Here is a 16,789-nt window from a genome sequence, read left to right as displayed (position 1 = left end):
GACAGACAGACAGACAGACAGACAGACAGACAGACAGACAGACAGACAGACAGACAGACAGACAGACAGACAGACAGACAGACAGACAGACAGACAGACAGTTAAGTGCCTTAACAGACAGACAGACAGACAGACAGACAGACAGACAGACAGACAGACAGACAGACAGACAGACAGACAGACAGACAGACAGACAGACAGACAGACAGACAGACAGACAGACAGACAGACAGACAGACAGACAGACAGACAGACAGACAGACAGACAGACAGACAGACAGACAGACAGACAGACAGACAGACAGACAGACAGACAGACAGACAGACAGACAGACAGTTAAGTGCCTTAACAGACAGACAGACAGACAGACAGACAGTTAAGTGCCTTAACAGACAGACAGACAGACAGACAGACAGACAGACAGACAGACAGACAGACAGACAGACAGACAGACAGACAGACAGACAGACAGACAGACAGACAGACAGACAGACAGACAGACAGACAGACAGACAGACAGACAGACAGACAGACAGACAGACAGACAGACAGAAAGACAGACAGTTAAGTGCCTTAACAGACAGACAGACAGACAGACAGACAGACAGACAGTTAAGTGCCTTAACAGACAGACAGACAGACAGACAGACAGACAGACAGACAGACAGTTAAGTGCCTTAACAGACAGACAGACAGACAGACAGACAGACAGACAGACAGACAGTTAAGTGCCTTAACAGACAGACAGACAGACAGACAGACAGACAGACAGACAGACAGACAGACAGACAGTTAAGTGCCTTGACAGACAGACAGACAGACAGACAGACAGACAGACAGACAGACAGACAGACAGACAGACAGACAGACAGACAGACAGACAGACAGACAGACAGACAGACAGACAGACAGACAGACAGACAGACAGACAGACAGACAGACAGACAGACAGACAGACAGACAGACAGACAGACAGACAGACAGACAGACAGACAGACAGACAGACAGACAGACAGACAGACAGACAGACAGACAGACAGACAGACAGACAGACAGACAGACAGACAGACAGACAGACAGACAGACAGACAGACAGACAGACAGACAGACAGACAGACAGACAGACAGACAGACAGACAGACAGACAGACAGACAGACAGACAGACAGACAGACAGACAGACAGACAGACAGACAGACAGACAGACAGACAGACAGACAGACAGACAGACAGACAGACAGACAGACAGACAGACAGACAGACAGACAGACAGACAGACAGACAGACAGACAGACAGACAGACAGACAGACAGACAGACAGACAGACAGACAGACAGACAGACAGACAGACAGACAGACAGACAGACAGACAGACAGACAGACAGACAGACAGACAGACAGACAGACAGACAGACAGACAGACAGACAGACAGACAGACAGACAGACAGACAGACAGACAGACAGACAGACAGACAGACAGACAGACAGACAGACAGACAGACAGACAGACAGACAGACAGACAGACAGACAGACAGACAGACAGACAGACAGACAGACAGACAGACAGACAGACAGACAGACAGACAGACAGACAGACAGACAGACAGACAGACAGACAGACAGACAGACAGACAGACAGACAGACAGACAGACAGACAGACAGACAGACAGACAGACAGACAGACAGACAGACAGACAGACAGACAGACAGACAGACAGACAGACAGACAGACAGACAGACAGACAGACAGACAGACAGACAGACAGACAGACAGACAGACAGACAGACAGACAGACAGACAGACAGACAGACAGACAGACAGACAGACAGACAGACAGACAGACAGACAGACAGACAGACAGACAGACAGACAGACAGACAGACAGACAGACAGACAGACAGACAGACAGACAGACAGACAGACAGACAGACAGACAGACAGACAGACAGACAGACAGACAGACAGACAGACAGACAGACAGACAGACAGACAGACAGACAGACAGACAGACAGACAGACAGACAGACAGACAGACAGACAGACAGACAGACAGACAGACAGACAGACAGACAGACAGACAGACAGACAGACAGACAGACAGACAGACAGACAGACAGACAGACAGACAGACAGACAGACAGACAGACAGACAGACAGACAGACAGACAGACAGACAGACAGACAGACAGACAGACAGACAGACAGACAGACAGACAGACAGACAGACAGACAGACAGACAGACAGACAGACAGACAGACAGACAGACAGACAGACAGACAGACAGACAGACAGACAGACAGACAGACAGACAGACAGACAGACAGACAGACAGACAGACAGACAGACAGACAGACAGACAGACAGACAGACAGACAGACAGACAGACAGACAGACAGACAGACAGACAGACAGACAGACAGACAGACAGACAGACAGACAGACAGACAGACAGACAGACAGACAGACAGACAGACAGACAGACAGACAGACAGACAGACAGACAGACAGACAGACAGACAGACAGACAGACAGACAGACAGACAGACAGACAGACAGACAGACAGACAGACAGACAGACAGACAGACAGACAGACAGACAGACAGACAGACAGACAGACAGACAGACAGACAGACAGACAGACAGACAGACAGACAGACAGACAGACAGACAGACAGACAGACAGACAGACAGACAGACAGACAGACAGACAGACAGACAGACAGACAGACAGACAGACAGACAGACAGACAGACAGACAGACAGACAGACAGACAGACAGACAGACAGACAGACAGACAGACAGACAGACAGACAGACAGACAGACAGACAGACAGACAGACAGACAGACAGACAGACAGACAGACAGACAGACAGACAGACAGACAGACAGACAGACAGACAGACAGACAGACAGACAGACAGACAGACAGACAGACAGACAGACAGACAGACAGACAGACAGACAGACAGACAGACAGACAGACAGACAGACAGACAGACAGACAGACAGACAGACAGACAGACAGACAGACAGACAGACAGACAGACAGACAGACAGACAGACAGACAGACAGACAGACAGACAGACAGACAGACAGACAGACAGACAGACAGACAGACAGACAGACAGACAGACAGACAGACAGACAGACAGACAGACAGACAGACAGACAGACAGACAGACAGACAGACAGACAGACAGACAGACAGACAGACAGACAGACAGACAGACAGACAGACAGACAGACAGACAGACAGACAGACAGACAGACAGACAGACAGACAGACAGACAGACAGACAGACAGACAGACAGACAGACAGACAGACAGACAGACAGACAGACAGACAGACAGACAGACAGACAGACAGACAGACAGACAGACAGACAGACAGACAGACAGACAGACAGACAGACAGACAGACAGACAGACAGACAGACAGACAGACAGACAGACAGACAGACAGACAGACAGACAGACAGACAGACAGACAGACAGACAGACAGACAGACAGACAGACAGACAGACAGACAGACAGACAGACAGACAGACAGACAGACAGACAGACAGACAGACAGACAGACAGACAGACAGACAGACAGACAGACAGAGTCTCAGTGGGCTGGGGGTGTATATATATACACACACATGCATACAGAGTGCATGTTTCAATAAAAACATGAATAAGTAATTTAAAAAGTCACATCTGGGCAAGGTAATTCTGTGCAATATTTTAGAAATACCTTGCCCGGACGACTTTTTAAATTACTTATTTATGTTATTATTGAAACACTTATATACATACTTACACACACACACATCCACACCCACCCTGAATCTTCACCCTCTTTACCAATTTTCTCCCAGCAGCAGGTGATAGCTTCCGTTTTCTTCCTGATCGTGGCAGTGATAAAACAGTGCCATGCACTTTATACTTACAAACAATTGTTTGCACTGTTGCTCTTGGGACCTTCAGCTGCTTTGAAATGGCTCCAAGTGACTCTCCTGACTTGTTCAAGTCAAAGATTCGCTTTTTCAGATCCATGCTGAGCTCCTTTGACTTTACCATTGTAGCGTTTGTGGGCGTTTGCATCCAATGAGCCCTATTTAAATGGCCTTAGAGAAGTCACCAGCTGTAGTCACTCATAATCACTCACAAGAAATTAAGAGGCCATGCTATGAAGCTCATTTCACTGACACAACTTTCTAAGTCACCAAAATTGCTAATTCGTGTTGCTGTATATATATTTTTGACCCAGCAGGTTTGATCACTTTTTCTGTTAACCCATAATAAAGTCATAAAAGAACCAAACTCCATGAATGTTTTTGGTGACAAAGAAGTATCTGTTCCAATCACTATCAGAGTGAATTCAGAGTTTTAGAAATAACTGGAAACTCAAGAGAGACATGACATTATGTTCTCCACAAGTGTATGTAAACTTTTGACCACAACTGTATATGTGTATATATATATATACCGTATTTACTCGAATTAAACGCGCACTCGAAAATAACACGCAGGTAATTTTGGGCCAAAAACATCTGGAAAAACGCAGTAATCGAATATAGTGCGCACCTAAAATTTCCCGCTGACGAAAATCAGAAATCTTACCTTTTTTCTTCGTTTCACGATTGTTTTGTTCAAACAAATTTATTCATTAGAATCCTTCAAATGAAGAGTCCGCATCACAATCTTTAAATAGTCTCTGCAGATATTCCTCTCTCTCTTTGTCTGTCCTCTCATCCGTCTCCTCATACATCTCTTCGTTGAGAATCCTATCAACGTCCACGCTTCCTTCATCCACTTCCTCTTCCTCCCACAACACATAATCCGATTGGCTTTACGAGATGACGTAAAATCCGTGCGTCGGCTTTACGAGATGACGTAAAATCCGTGCGTCGGCTTTACGAGATGACGTAAAATCCGTGCGTCAGCTTTACGAGATGACGTAAAATCCGTGCGTCAAAGTGAGTTTGACAATGCTTTTTTCGATCAAAAATTTGTAATTTATTTTAGTTATTGATTATAACACGCACCCCCATCTATTGGAATTAATTATATAGCAAAAATCTGCGTGTTATATTCGAGTAATTACGGTATATATATATATATATATATATATATATATATATATATATATATATATATATGTATATGTATATGTATATGTGTATGTTTATATGTATATATATATATATATGTCTGTATATATATGTATATGTATATATATATGTATGTGTATATATACGTATATATATATGTATAAATATATGTATATATATATGTATATATATGTATATATGTATGTGTACATATATATGTATATATATGTGTATATGTATATATGTATATATATATATATGTATATGTATATATATGTATATGTATATATATGTATATGTATGTGTATATATGTATGTGTATATATGTATATATATATATGTATATGTATATATGTATACATGTATACATGTATACATGTATATATGTATATATATATGTATATATGTATATATATATATATATATATATATATATATATATATATATGTATATATGTATATATTTATATATGTGTATGTATATATATATGTATACATGTATATATGTATATATATGTATATATGTATATATTTATGTGTATGTATATATATATATATGTATATATATACATGTGTATATATATATATGTATATATGTATATATACACATATGTATATATATGTATATGTATGTATATGTATATATATGTATGTATATATATATGTATGTATATGTATATATACGTATATATGTATATATTTATATTTGTGTATGTATATGTATATGTATATATATATATATATAATTATAATTATATTTCACATCCTTCCACAACTGCGTAACATTAAAATTTTGGCTGTGCTTTTAGTATGATGCTGAATGACAGTTGGACAGCAATGAACAACAGCAGCTCAGAACTCAGTGGAAAAACAAGAAACACGCACAAGGTACACCCAAAAAAACTTGACCAGTGTTGCCAGACTGTACGGGTTTCCGAATGAATGTATGTTCATCGACCTTTCCCAATCAAAATAGATTGGCTGTAAAGAAAGGCTGCATAAACAAATAGATAAAATTGATAGTCAAATTTATGCCAACAAATTTCATTATCAATTATTGTCAACAACTACTTGCAGGCGTGCTCAACGTACCTAAGTGCATGCGCATCACACATACTGTACAGTTGGTGGTACAATGCACAAAATTGTTGCTTCCGATTTTCCATTACTGTGGTACCTTGAGATACGAGTTTAATGCATTCTGGGACTGAGCTCGTATCTCAAATCAACGTTTCCCATAGAAATGAACTAAATACAAATTAATTTGTTCCCTCCCTCTGAAAAAAACACCAAAAACTGGATATTACAATGGAAAAACATATTTTTATTGGTTTTAATTCACCATCTACTAACAGAGTAACTAGTGGTTATGATGTTTAATAATAAAATTAGGCATTATTTTATACAATGGTGAGTTTGTGGATAGGGGAGAGAGAGGGAGAGAGAGAGGGAGAGAGAGAGAGAGAGAGAGAGCACTTTACGGATGCGCTTGTAACGTAACATAAACTAGTTAGGTTCCCATAACCAGTGGTTATGATGTTTAATAATAAAATGAGGCAACATTTTATACAACGAGGAGTTTGTGGATAAGGAAGAGAGAGCGAGAGAGTTACTTGACAGATGTGCTCGTAACATAACATAAACTTTAAATTTAACTTAAATGAACTTAGATTCCTATACACACACTTAAAACAAGTTTTAATCTTAGGTTACACAAAATTTAAACCTTCTTGTGCAATAACCAAGGCAAAGAGGTTCATGTATTCTACTGCAGCTTTCGTGTCAAAATTCCTGCTTCTCTATATGTATTGACGAGCCAGCCCCGTACACTACTCATGTTTTTTGATTATTTCGTGCTTAATTTCGATTGTCATCATATGCCTTTTCTTCGCACTACCCTTCATTGCACCGGCTTGCTTTGGATCCATTGTTTCCCTTAATTCTGCACTGACTAATGCAAAAAAAAAAATGGAACGCTCCACCCAGTGCTCGTAGAGATCTTTGCACGAGGGGGATGCGGTGAGAAAGTGCGTTGAATTCATAAAGCATCCTGTCGCGGCCTGGCAAACTGGCTGTCTCAAATGCTCGTATCTCAAAATTTGTCTCGTATCTGAAGGTAAATATTTGTTCGGAATTTTACTCGTATCTCAAATTCCTCATATGTCGGGGGAATCGTATGTCGACTGTCTCTCTCAAAGAGAGACAGACTTGTTGTCATCATTGTCCTCTGTCTCATCTTCCTCACTCCCCGATTTAATCCTTACCACGAGATTCTCAGCATTTTGGAGGGTTGATTGACTCTTGATCATGACTCCACCGCATTTCTGAGAAGCCTTAAGTGGCTACCAACTTCACGGCCTTATCTATGGCTGAATGGTGAATCTCCTCATGCGTAAATCTCTCATAATCATGGATGTTTTTATTTTTGGCCACAAACTTTTCCACCTTGAAATTATGGTCTTTTCCTTCATGTCTTCTAATTCGGACGTTTCTTCTTCGGACGATTGTTTCTTCTTCAAGCCTTCTCCAAGGAGGCTAAAGCACTTACGAGTTTCAGCGCAAATATTGAAATTTTTATGAACATTTTTTTATTGTGAATACTTATGGAAAATACCAGGATGCAGTGAAGCTGCGAACTTTGGGGCTGGAAAATGGGGACGGATGACTATACTCTCATCATTCACCACTTCGAGGCTTTAGTCTTTCGTGGTATTTTATACAGTGCTGTGAAAAAGCATTTGCCCTTTCCCCTTCCTGATTTCTGTTTATTTTATTTTATTTATCACACACACAGGATTCAGACCATCAAATCATTTTTTTGCATGACACAGAGACAACCCCAGGATACAAACCAGTTTCAAAATGATTTTATTTTACCAAGGTAGAAAAAAAATACAAATTTGTCTGGCTTTCTGTGAAAAAGTAATTGCCCCCTTTGTTAAATAACAAAATAACTGCGACTAATTACAATTGTAGGAAAGCTGAGTTCAATTTCAAAGGACACACCCACACCTGATTACCACCACGTGTTGAATCAAGAAACACTTAAATAGAATGTGTCAGACAAAGTGAAGTAGGCTACAAGATCAGAGCATTATGCCATGATCCAAAGAAATTCAAAAATAAATGTGAAAAAAAATTGATGGGCATCTATCATTCTTGAAAAGGTTACAAAGCATCATTGTCCTCAGTCTCATCTTCCTCACTCCCCGATTTAATCCTTACCACAATATTCTCATCAGTTTGGAGGGTTGAGTGGCTCTCGATCATGACTCCACCGCATTTCTGAGAAGCCTTAAGTGGCCACCAACCGAGCCAACTTCACGGCCTTAGCTATGGCTGAATGATGAATCTCCTCATGCGTAAATCCCTGTGACCGGACGTTTAGTCGAACGGATGTTTGGTCGACGGACAGTTTGTCGACCGGACGTTTCATCGAACGGACGTTTGGTTGACGGACAGGTTTGTCTACACCAGAGGTGGGCAAACTTTTTGACTTGCAGGCAAGAAGGGATACTAAAATTTGACAGAGGGGCCGGGCCAGGAGCATTTGGACACGCAATGTAATTTATCAAACCTGGGGATTGAAATGTAAGAAAAAAGACACAATTGAAGGTGAAAATTTATTTTCAAATTTACTTTCAACATTAAGAACATATTATTATTTAACAAAAGAAAGCAGTCTTTAATTGAGAGTGATGAGCGGCATGTTGTTCTCAAAGTTACACTCCAACAAAGGCCTAGACTAGTGCGTCATCTATCGGGGAAACGAGGGTATTGCAGGGCAAAGGGAAATGAATGAGGTCATTGATTTTTACTATAATTTGGACAACGTCAGCAGGCCAGATTAAAAAGCCTAACGGGCCGTATATGGCCCGCGGGCCGGAGTTTGAAAAACATGTACACACAACGCCAGTAATACGCAACTTATTGATAATTTTGATATTAGATATTTAGATATTAATGCTCTGAAATTTACAAACTTTCTCTCTCATGGTTATAATTTTGAGAGCAAGAGATTACCTGGTTGATCGCTTTCAACAGTAATCTCTCTCTCTCTCATGATTATAATTTTGAGAGCGAATCCGGCGACAAATTGTCCGTTTGACAAAATGTCCGGCGGCGAATCTGGCGACGAATTGTCCGTTGACCAAACGTCTGTTCGACGAAACGTCCGGTCGACGAACTGTCCGTCAACCAACCATCCGTTCGACCAAACGTCCGGGGACGAAGTGTCTGTCGACCAAGTGTCCGTCGACGGAACGTCCATCGTACCGTAAATCCCTCATAATCATGGATGTTTTTATTTTCGGCCCCAATTTTTTTCCACTTTGAAATTATGGTCTTTTCCTTCATGACATTAAGGGCATTCTTCTAATTTGAAAGTTTCTTCTTCAGCCGACTGTTTCTTCTAACTCTGAATGGCAAAAAACAAAAACAAAGTTAAGGTTTTGGAGTGGCCAAGTCCGGATTTAAATCCAATAGAAATGCTATGGTGTGATCAGAAATGGGCTTTTCATGCTAGAAAACCCTCTAATATTGAAAAAATACTGGCGGCCAAAATTCCTCCAAAGTGTTGTGAAAGACTGATCACAAATAAACGTAAACGCATGATCTCAGTTATTGCTGCCGAAGGTGGCGCAACCATTACATTTTTTTGCCTAGCTGGCGCCGCCAGGCGGCAGCCGGTGGCAGTAGCTCTGTCCACTCTTATTTGTTTTTCGTGTTTTACAGCCTTTCTATCTTTTCTTTTATTACATTTTAATATTTCGTAATACATTCCTTTTTACTTTACTTTGTACTTTATAGTTTTTACTTTGTTTTACAATTTTCTTTTTTCTGTTAGCCTGGCTTCTTTCTGCTTCTTCTTTTTTGGAACCACTCAGCCATGCATACGCTGTCATACACATAGGATTAGCTGTGAACAATACGCAGCAGAAGGAGCAACACCTAAATGCCGCTGGAAATCCCGAGCTGGACAAAAGTGGCAGGAGAAGAAGCGATGCTTCAGAACAACCATTCCATCTATTATTATGGGGAAAGTAAGATCCCTCCCCGATAAATGGAAGAGCTGTCGGCGCTTACCAGGCCGGAAACGGATTTGAGGGTTTGTACTCTGTTACTGTTGATTCTTCAGCTCCAGACTACTGAGGGACTGTGCGGATAAGCTTGGAAGAGTGACTCTGCATATTCTCAACCTCGGTCACAGTCTGCAGAAGTTCCCCATCTTGTGGAAGACTTCCTGTGTGTGGTTCCAGTTTTATCCAACTTTACAACGTGTTTTTGTTGTCTGTATCCATTTATGCTACTGCAACCAAGATGGCGCCGCTCAAATGGCAGCCGGTAGCGGTAGCTCCGTCCGCTCTTGCTCGTTTTTTTGTGTTTTTGTTGCTTTTCTGTCTTTTTTTTATTGCATTTTTGTATTTCTTAATGATTTCTCATATACTTTGCTTTGCTTTGTACTTTGGGCTTTTTGCTTTGTTGTTCTGCGGCCTTTGCGACTCGGCCCCACCCGTTGCGTGGCTTGGTTTCTTTGTGCTAGTCCTAGACATCTTTGAAGCCTTTCAGCCGTGCCTCCGCTGTCATGCACGCAGGATCAGCTTTAAGCAGTCGACGATAGTGCCGGGAGAAATGGCAATGCTCCAGACCGAGCATTCCATCATTGTTATGGGAGCGTGAGATCTCTCCCCGGTCAGATGGAGGTGCTGCCGGTGCTTGCTGGGCTGCTTGTGTGCTTTGAAGCCCCCCACCGTCCTCTCCACTGCTGATTAAGTGATAGAACATCTTAGGAGGATCTAGGCAAGGAAGGTGATCTTTAAAAACCTCCGGACTACTCGGGGACTGTGTGGTAACCTCAGTCTCAGTCTGCAGAAGGTCCCCACCGTGTGGACTTCCTGTGTGTGGCTCCAGTTTCTTACCTAGGTCTACAATGTATTGTGTGTCTTGTGTCTGTCTTGCTACTGCCACCAAGACATTTCCCGAATACGGGATGAAATAAAATTCTAATTTAATCTAATCTACTATTAGGTTCAGGCCAAAGAAGAAGATAGGCAGCCACCGGGCGAATGCCTTCACTATTATCCAAAAAAAGATCGCTTTGGGCGGACAGGACAGACAGGAGCCTTGGTATGGGTGGATTTTTCCAGAAAATCGAGGTCTGGGTGACATACACAACACATTACGTGTACATACACAACAACTGGTGCTGCAACACTAGGATCATTAACACTCACTGTTCCCCTGATTTAGAGCTCTTGGCAGTTCGGTGCAGGCACTTCTATCTACCTAGTGAGCTAACCATCGTCATTGTATTGGCTGTTTACATCCCACCCGATGCTAACGTTAGCACAGCACTTAGCCTCCTGCTAGCGACTGTAAACAAACAGCAGCTTGACCACCCCGGTTGAGTCTTTATTGTCGCCGGTGACTTCAACAAAGCATGTTTAAAGACTGTTCTGCCTAAGTTTATCCAGTACGTGTCACACCAGAGGTGATAAAACTCTAGACCACTCGTGTCAAAGTGGCGGCCCGGGTGCCAAATCTGGCCCGCCGTATCATTTTGTGTGGCCCGGGAAATTAAATCATGAGTGTTGACTTTCTGTTTTAGGATCAAATTAAAATGAAGAGTATAGATGTATATTAAATGTCCTGATTTTCCCCCTTTTAAATCAATAATTGTAATTTTTTAATCATTTTTTTCTGTTTTTAGTTCAAAAATCATTTTGTAAAATCTAAAAATATATATTTTTTAAAAGGTCAAATAAACATTGTTTTAGATTTATAAAAAAACTGAATATTTAGGGCTTTTAATCCAGTTCTTTTAATCCATTTATTTAAAAAAATCTAAATATATCTAAAATGGTCCGGCCCACATGAAATCGAGTTGACGTTAACGCGGCCCACGAACCAACCTGAGTCTGACACCCCTGCTCTAGACCATGTTTATTCTAAAATCAAACATGCTTATAGAGCCACACCCCTCCCTCACCTTGCTGGATCCGACCATCTCTGCCTGTCCCTCACCCCCTCATACACCCCACTCCGGAGGCTAACAAGGCCACAAATAAAGATAATAAAAACATGGCCTGAGGACGCCCTTTCTCAGCTGCAGGACTGTTTTTCCCTCACCATTTGGGATATTTTTGAACACCACAACCTCCAGGACTACACGGACAGTACTTTCCTATATCAAAAAATGTATGGATACTGCCACTGTTAATATACGTTTAAGGTTTTTCCTAACCAAAAACCCTGGATGACCAGTGAGACACAGGCACTCATTAAATGCCGTAACACCGCCAGGGGACAAGTTACAATACAGCACTGCCAGAGCAGACCTGAAGAGAGGCATTAAAAAGGCCAAAGCAGCATATACAAGGAAAATTGAGGAGCACTTCACAGAAAATAACCCAGGGAAGATGTGGCAGGGAATACGACACATTACCAATTACAATGACAATAATGTCTGTTAACGCAGCTGCCTCACTAGCAGAGGAACTGAACCGTCTCTTTGCCCGCTTTGAGACTGACAAATCAGATTCAGTCTCAACACACCCACCACCACCCTGCAGCAGTACACTGAAGCTTCAGGAACATGAATTGAGAAAGGTACTGCAGACTGAACACCAAGAAGGCTGCTGGCCCTGACGGAGACCCTGGGAAGGTGCTCAAAGCCTGTGCTGACCAGCTGACTGGGGTCTAGGCTTTTGTATTAGCAAACAGGTCCACTGAGGATGCCATCGCTGTAGCTCTACACTACATGTGAGGATGCTTTTCATTGACTATAGCTCAGCCTTCAACACTATAATACCGGACATTCTGGCTGACAAACTCTCCCACCTTGGACTATCCTCTTCCATCTGCTGCTGGATTAAGAACTTCCTAACCAACCGTCCACAAACTGTTAAACTTGGTCCCCACCTCTCTTCCTCCATTACACTGAGCACTGGCTCCCCTCAACGCTGTGTACTGAGTCCTCTTCTGTACTCCCTGTACACATACGACTGTACACCGACCACCACTCTGACTCCATCATCAAATTTGCTGATGACACCACTGTCGTCAGACTCATCTCAGGGGGATGAGTCTGCCTACAGAGATGAGGTCAACGAACTGTCTTCGTGGTGTTTGGTGAACAACCTCATTAAACACCACGAAAACAAAATAAATAATCCTGGACTTTCGCAAACGCAGCACAAATCTGGCCCCACTCTTCATAAATGGAGTATGCGTAGACAGGGTCCAGTCCTTCAAATTCCTGTGGGTCCAGGTCACAGACAAGCTCTCCTGGTCTACCAACACCCCGGCAGTGGTGAAGAAGGCCCAGAAACGACTCCATTTCCTGAGGGTACTGGGGAGGAACAACTTGGACACTAAGCTTCTGGTAACCTTCTATGGAGCCACTGTGGAGAGCATCCTGGCATACGGCATTACAGTGTGGTACGCTGGAAGCACGGCAGCAGACAGTAAAGCCATGCAGAGAGTGATTAACACCACCCAGAAGATCATCGGCTGCTCTCTGCCCTCACTGGATGACATTGCCAGGCCTCGCTACCTGAGCAGAGCCGTGAACATTGTTAGGGACCCATACCAGCCTGGTCACAACCTGTTCCAGCTGCTGCCCTCTGGCAGGCGCTACAGGTCTCACAAAGCACGGACAAATGGACTTAAGGACAGTTTTTTCCCACAGCCATGAGAACTCTGAACTTGCGTTATCACGACACACAATCCCTTCTGTGCAATAACTTCGGGGTGTGCAATAACAATGTGCAATATCTTAGATTGTGGAATATTTTAAAATTTACCTTGCCCGGACTTGATTTTTTTACCTTGCCAGGATGTGACTTTTTATATTTTTATATTACTTATTTATGTTCTCTTTACTGGGAAAACGCACTTTGTGGAGTAGCACCACCAATTTCGTTATACGCAGCTGTGTATGATGACAATATAAAGGCTTTTGATTGATTTGATTTTTTTTTATAAATCATCATCTTCAATTCATCTTAATTGTTCTGCACAGGTTTCTCATCATCATTTTTTGGATTTAGATTAAACAGAGATTTATAGATATTGATAAATATATTGTCAGAAATGAGTACAGTATTTACACATTTATTATATATTAATTCTATATTTATAAATGTTAAAACATTACAGTATTTGCATATACATATAATTGTGTTTAATATCTACACTTCTTGATCTTGTATGGACGAGTAAACATTGTAGAGATAATAGGGGTGATCTTATTTCGTGGTTTTTCAATTTTCACAGCCATATCTGGTCTACATTATCCGCAAAATTTGAGAGAATACAGGACTTCTAGTATTCACTTGAAGTCTATTTTGGGGTATTTCAAGTTATACTTCTTGTAGATTTTGAGTCACTTCCTCCAGGTTATTTTTTTAGGTCACTTATCTCATTGACTGCCATTGATGGTACTAGATGTCCGATTTTGACTAGTAGGGTGGTTAATTAACAAATGTGACTGCAGACGCAAAAGTGAGCCAAGAGCTGTAGCACACACACTAGATCTCATAAAAAACAAAGCTACCGTTTTTAAAAGCCACTTCACACATCCACAAATGCTGGGCGTTAAGAATGATTAAGCAACCATGGGGCTATCAGGCAGTACAACTTTGCTGACTGGATTGGATTCCTATTAGCGTGTATTGGAATTTTCAAATTTTCATGTTTACTATGTACATTTAGTCAATGTCATAGTGTCAGACCCAGGGCCAGGTGGGTGGTTGCTCCTGTCACCCAATCCCAATTCCAGCAGCTGATGGGTTGAGCAAATGCATGTGCGGCTCATCAGACACCCAGGACTATTTAAGCCAACCAGAACGTGACCACGTCGCTGGATCATCTTAATCAGTTCACTGTTAAGTACCTTCTCGCGCTGCCTCCTTGTCCGCCTCAACTGATCCCTGAAGCCTTGTTTCTTTCCCAAGACCTTGACCATGCTCACGACCACGGACCACGACCACAATCCCGACCACATTTGCTCCTCGTATGGCGCCTTTATGGAGGAAATGTTCGACCACCCAGTACGTGGCAGGGAGACAACGAGTTGCTTGATGTCTCTCCGTCAGCAAGTTTCGCACCCTTTTTAATGACAACACCCTCCAGGAAGTATTTCTTGGGGGCCTAGCGGAGTCCCTGAAGGAGGAGTTGGCGTGCCGTGATGAGCCGGGTTCCCTCGATGCATTTGCCAAATTGGCGGGGGAAGACGCACGAGGCCACCGCATGGGTCGGCTGCGGAGTGGACGAGAGTTTTATCGACCGCTCCGTGCTGTCTCAACTAGGCATCGGGACTTGCCCCTTGGATAGACCTTTGAGGACAACTGCACTGAACAGGCGGTCATTAGGCAGAGTGGAGCTATGGACGGAGCCAGTTTCCCTCTGCTTATCCGGCAACAACCAGGTGGTGATGGACTGTCCGGAGGCTCCCATAGTTCTGGGTCTTCCTTGGCTAAGGCAACACAATGCAGTCATTGACTCGTCAGGTCCCAAGTTGATGGCCTGGAGCCTAGCCTGCCGCACCAGGTGTCTCCAGTCAGCCCTCGTACCCTCAAGATCCCCTCCAAGGCAAGGACTGTTATTACGACCTTGCACAGTTTTTAACAAGGACCATGCTAGGGTCCTGCCTCCGCATCGCCCCTATGATTGTGCCATTGACCTCTTGCCAGGGCCCACTCTCACCAATATCTCTACAATATCTCCAAGCCTGAGCGGGAGGCCCTTGAGGGATACAGCTCTGATGCCTTAGCCGCATGTCACATCCAGTCATCCTCCTCGCCGGTTGGGGCAGGATTCTTTTTCGTTGAGAAGGACGGCCCACTATGCCCCTGCGTTGACTACCGAGGCCTTAACACAATCATCATCAAGCAAAGGTACCCCTTTGCCCTTCCTTACTCAGCTTTTACTTCGCCTCATGGTGCTCGCATTTTTTCCAAGTTGGACCTCTGGAAATGCCCACCATCTTGTTCGCAGTCGGGAGGGGGACGAATGGAAGACGGCGTTCACCACCCTACTGTGCCATTTTGAGTACCTGGCGATCCCCTTTGGCCTCTGCAATGCACCAGCAGTGTTCCAGGGCCTCATAATCTATGTCCTTTGAGATATGTTGGACCAATTTGTCATTGTATATCTGGACGACATTTTAATTTTTTCACACACTTAGGGAGCCCAAGCAGCATGTGTGACAGGAATCGCAATGCCTCTTGGAGAACCGCCTGTACTTGAATGCCAAGAAGTGAGTTCCATGTTCCGCAGACGACCACTTTTCTTGTGTTCGTGTTTGCCGACGGGGAGCTGAGGATGGACCCTACAAAGGTGGCGGCTGTTGCTCGGTGACCCAGACCCAGGGGAACAAAGGAGTAGCAGCGCTTTTTGGGGTTTGCAAACTTCTATAGGTGATTTATCAGGGTCTATAGCTGTATTGCCGCCCCCTCACAGCACCGACATCCACAAAGTTCCCATTCTTTTGGACAGAAGCAGCGGAGGCCACTTTCGGGGACCTCAATTCGGACCTCATTCTCACTCACCCAGACCCTAAACTACAATTTATTGTGGAAGTCGACGCTTCCGAAGTAGGGGTCAGTGCTGTCCTCTCTCAGCGCAGACCGGGGGGATGGAAAGGTGCACCCCATGCGCCTTTTTTTAACCGTAGGC

General features: G+C 43.2%; 1 protein-coding gene across 1 annotated transcript in view; it reads left to right on the top strand.

The window, feature by feature from the left end:
- The first annotated feature begins 5,908 nt into the window (after window positions 1–5,908).
- LOC144091819 (fibrinogen C domain-containing protein 1-like) overlaps window positions 5,909–16,789 on the top strand; it is a 45,186-nt gene continuing 34,305 nt past the window's right edge. Inside the window, exon 1 of the mRNA XM_077624471.1 lies at window positions 5,909–5,998. Within this exon, the coding sequence (XP_077480597.1) occupies window positions 5,921–5,998 (78 nt within the window). The 5' untranslated portion in view covers window positions 5,909–5,920. The remainder of the gene's footprint in view (window positions 5,999–16,789) is intronic.

Source organism: Stigmatopora argus, chromosome 17 (assembly GCF_051989625.1).
Source record: "Stigmatopora argus isolate UIUO_Sarg chromosome 17, RoL_Sarg_1.0, whole genome shotgun sequence".
Taxonomy (NCBI): Eukaryota; Metazoa; Chordata; class Actinopteri; order Syngnathiformes; family Syngnathidae; genus Stigmatopora; species Stigmatopora argus.
The sequence above is the reverse complement of the archived record's forward strand: the minus strand, read 5'-3'. Positions and strand labels throughout refer to the sequence as shown.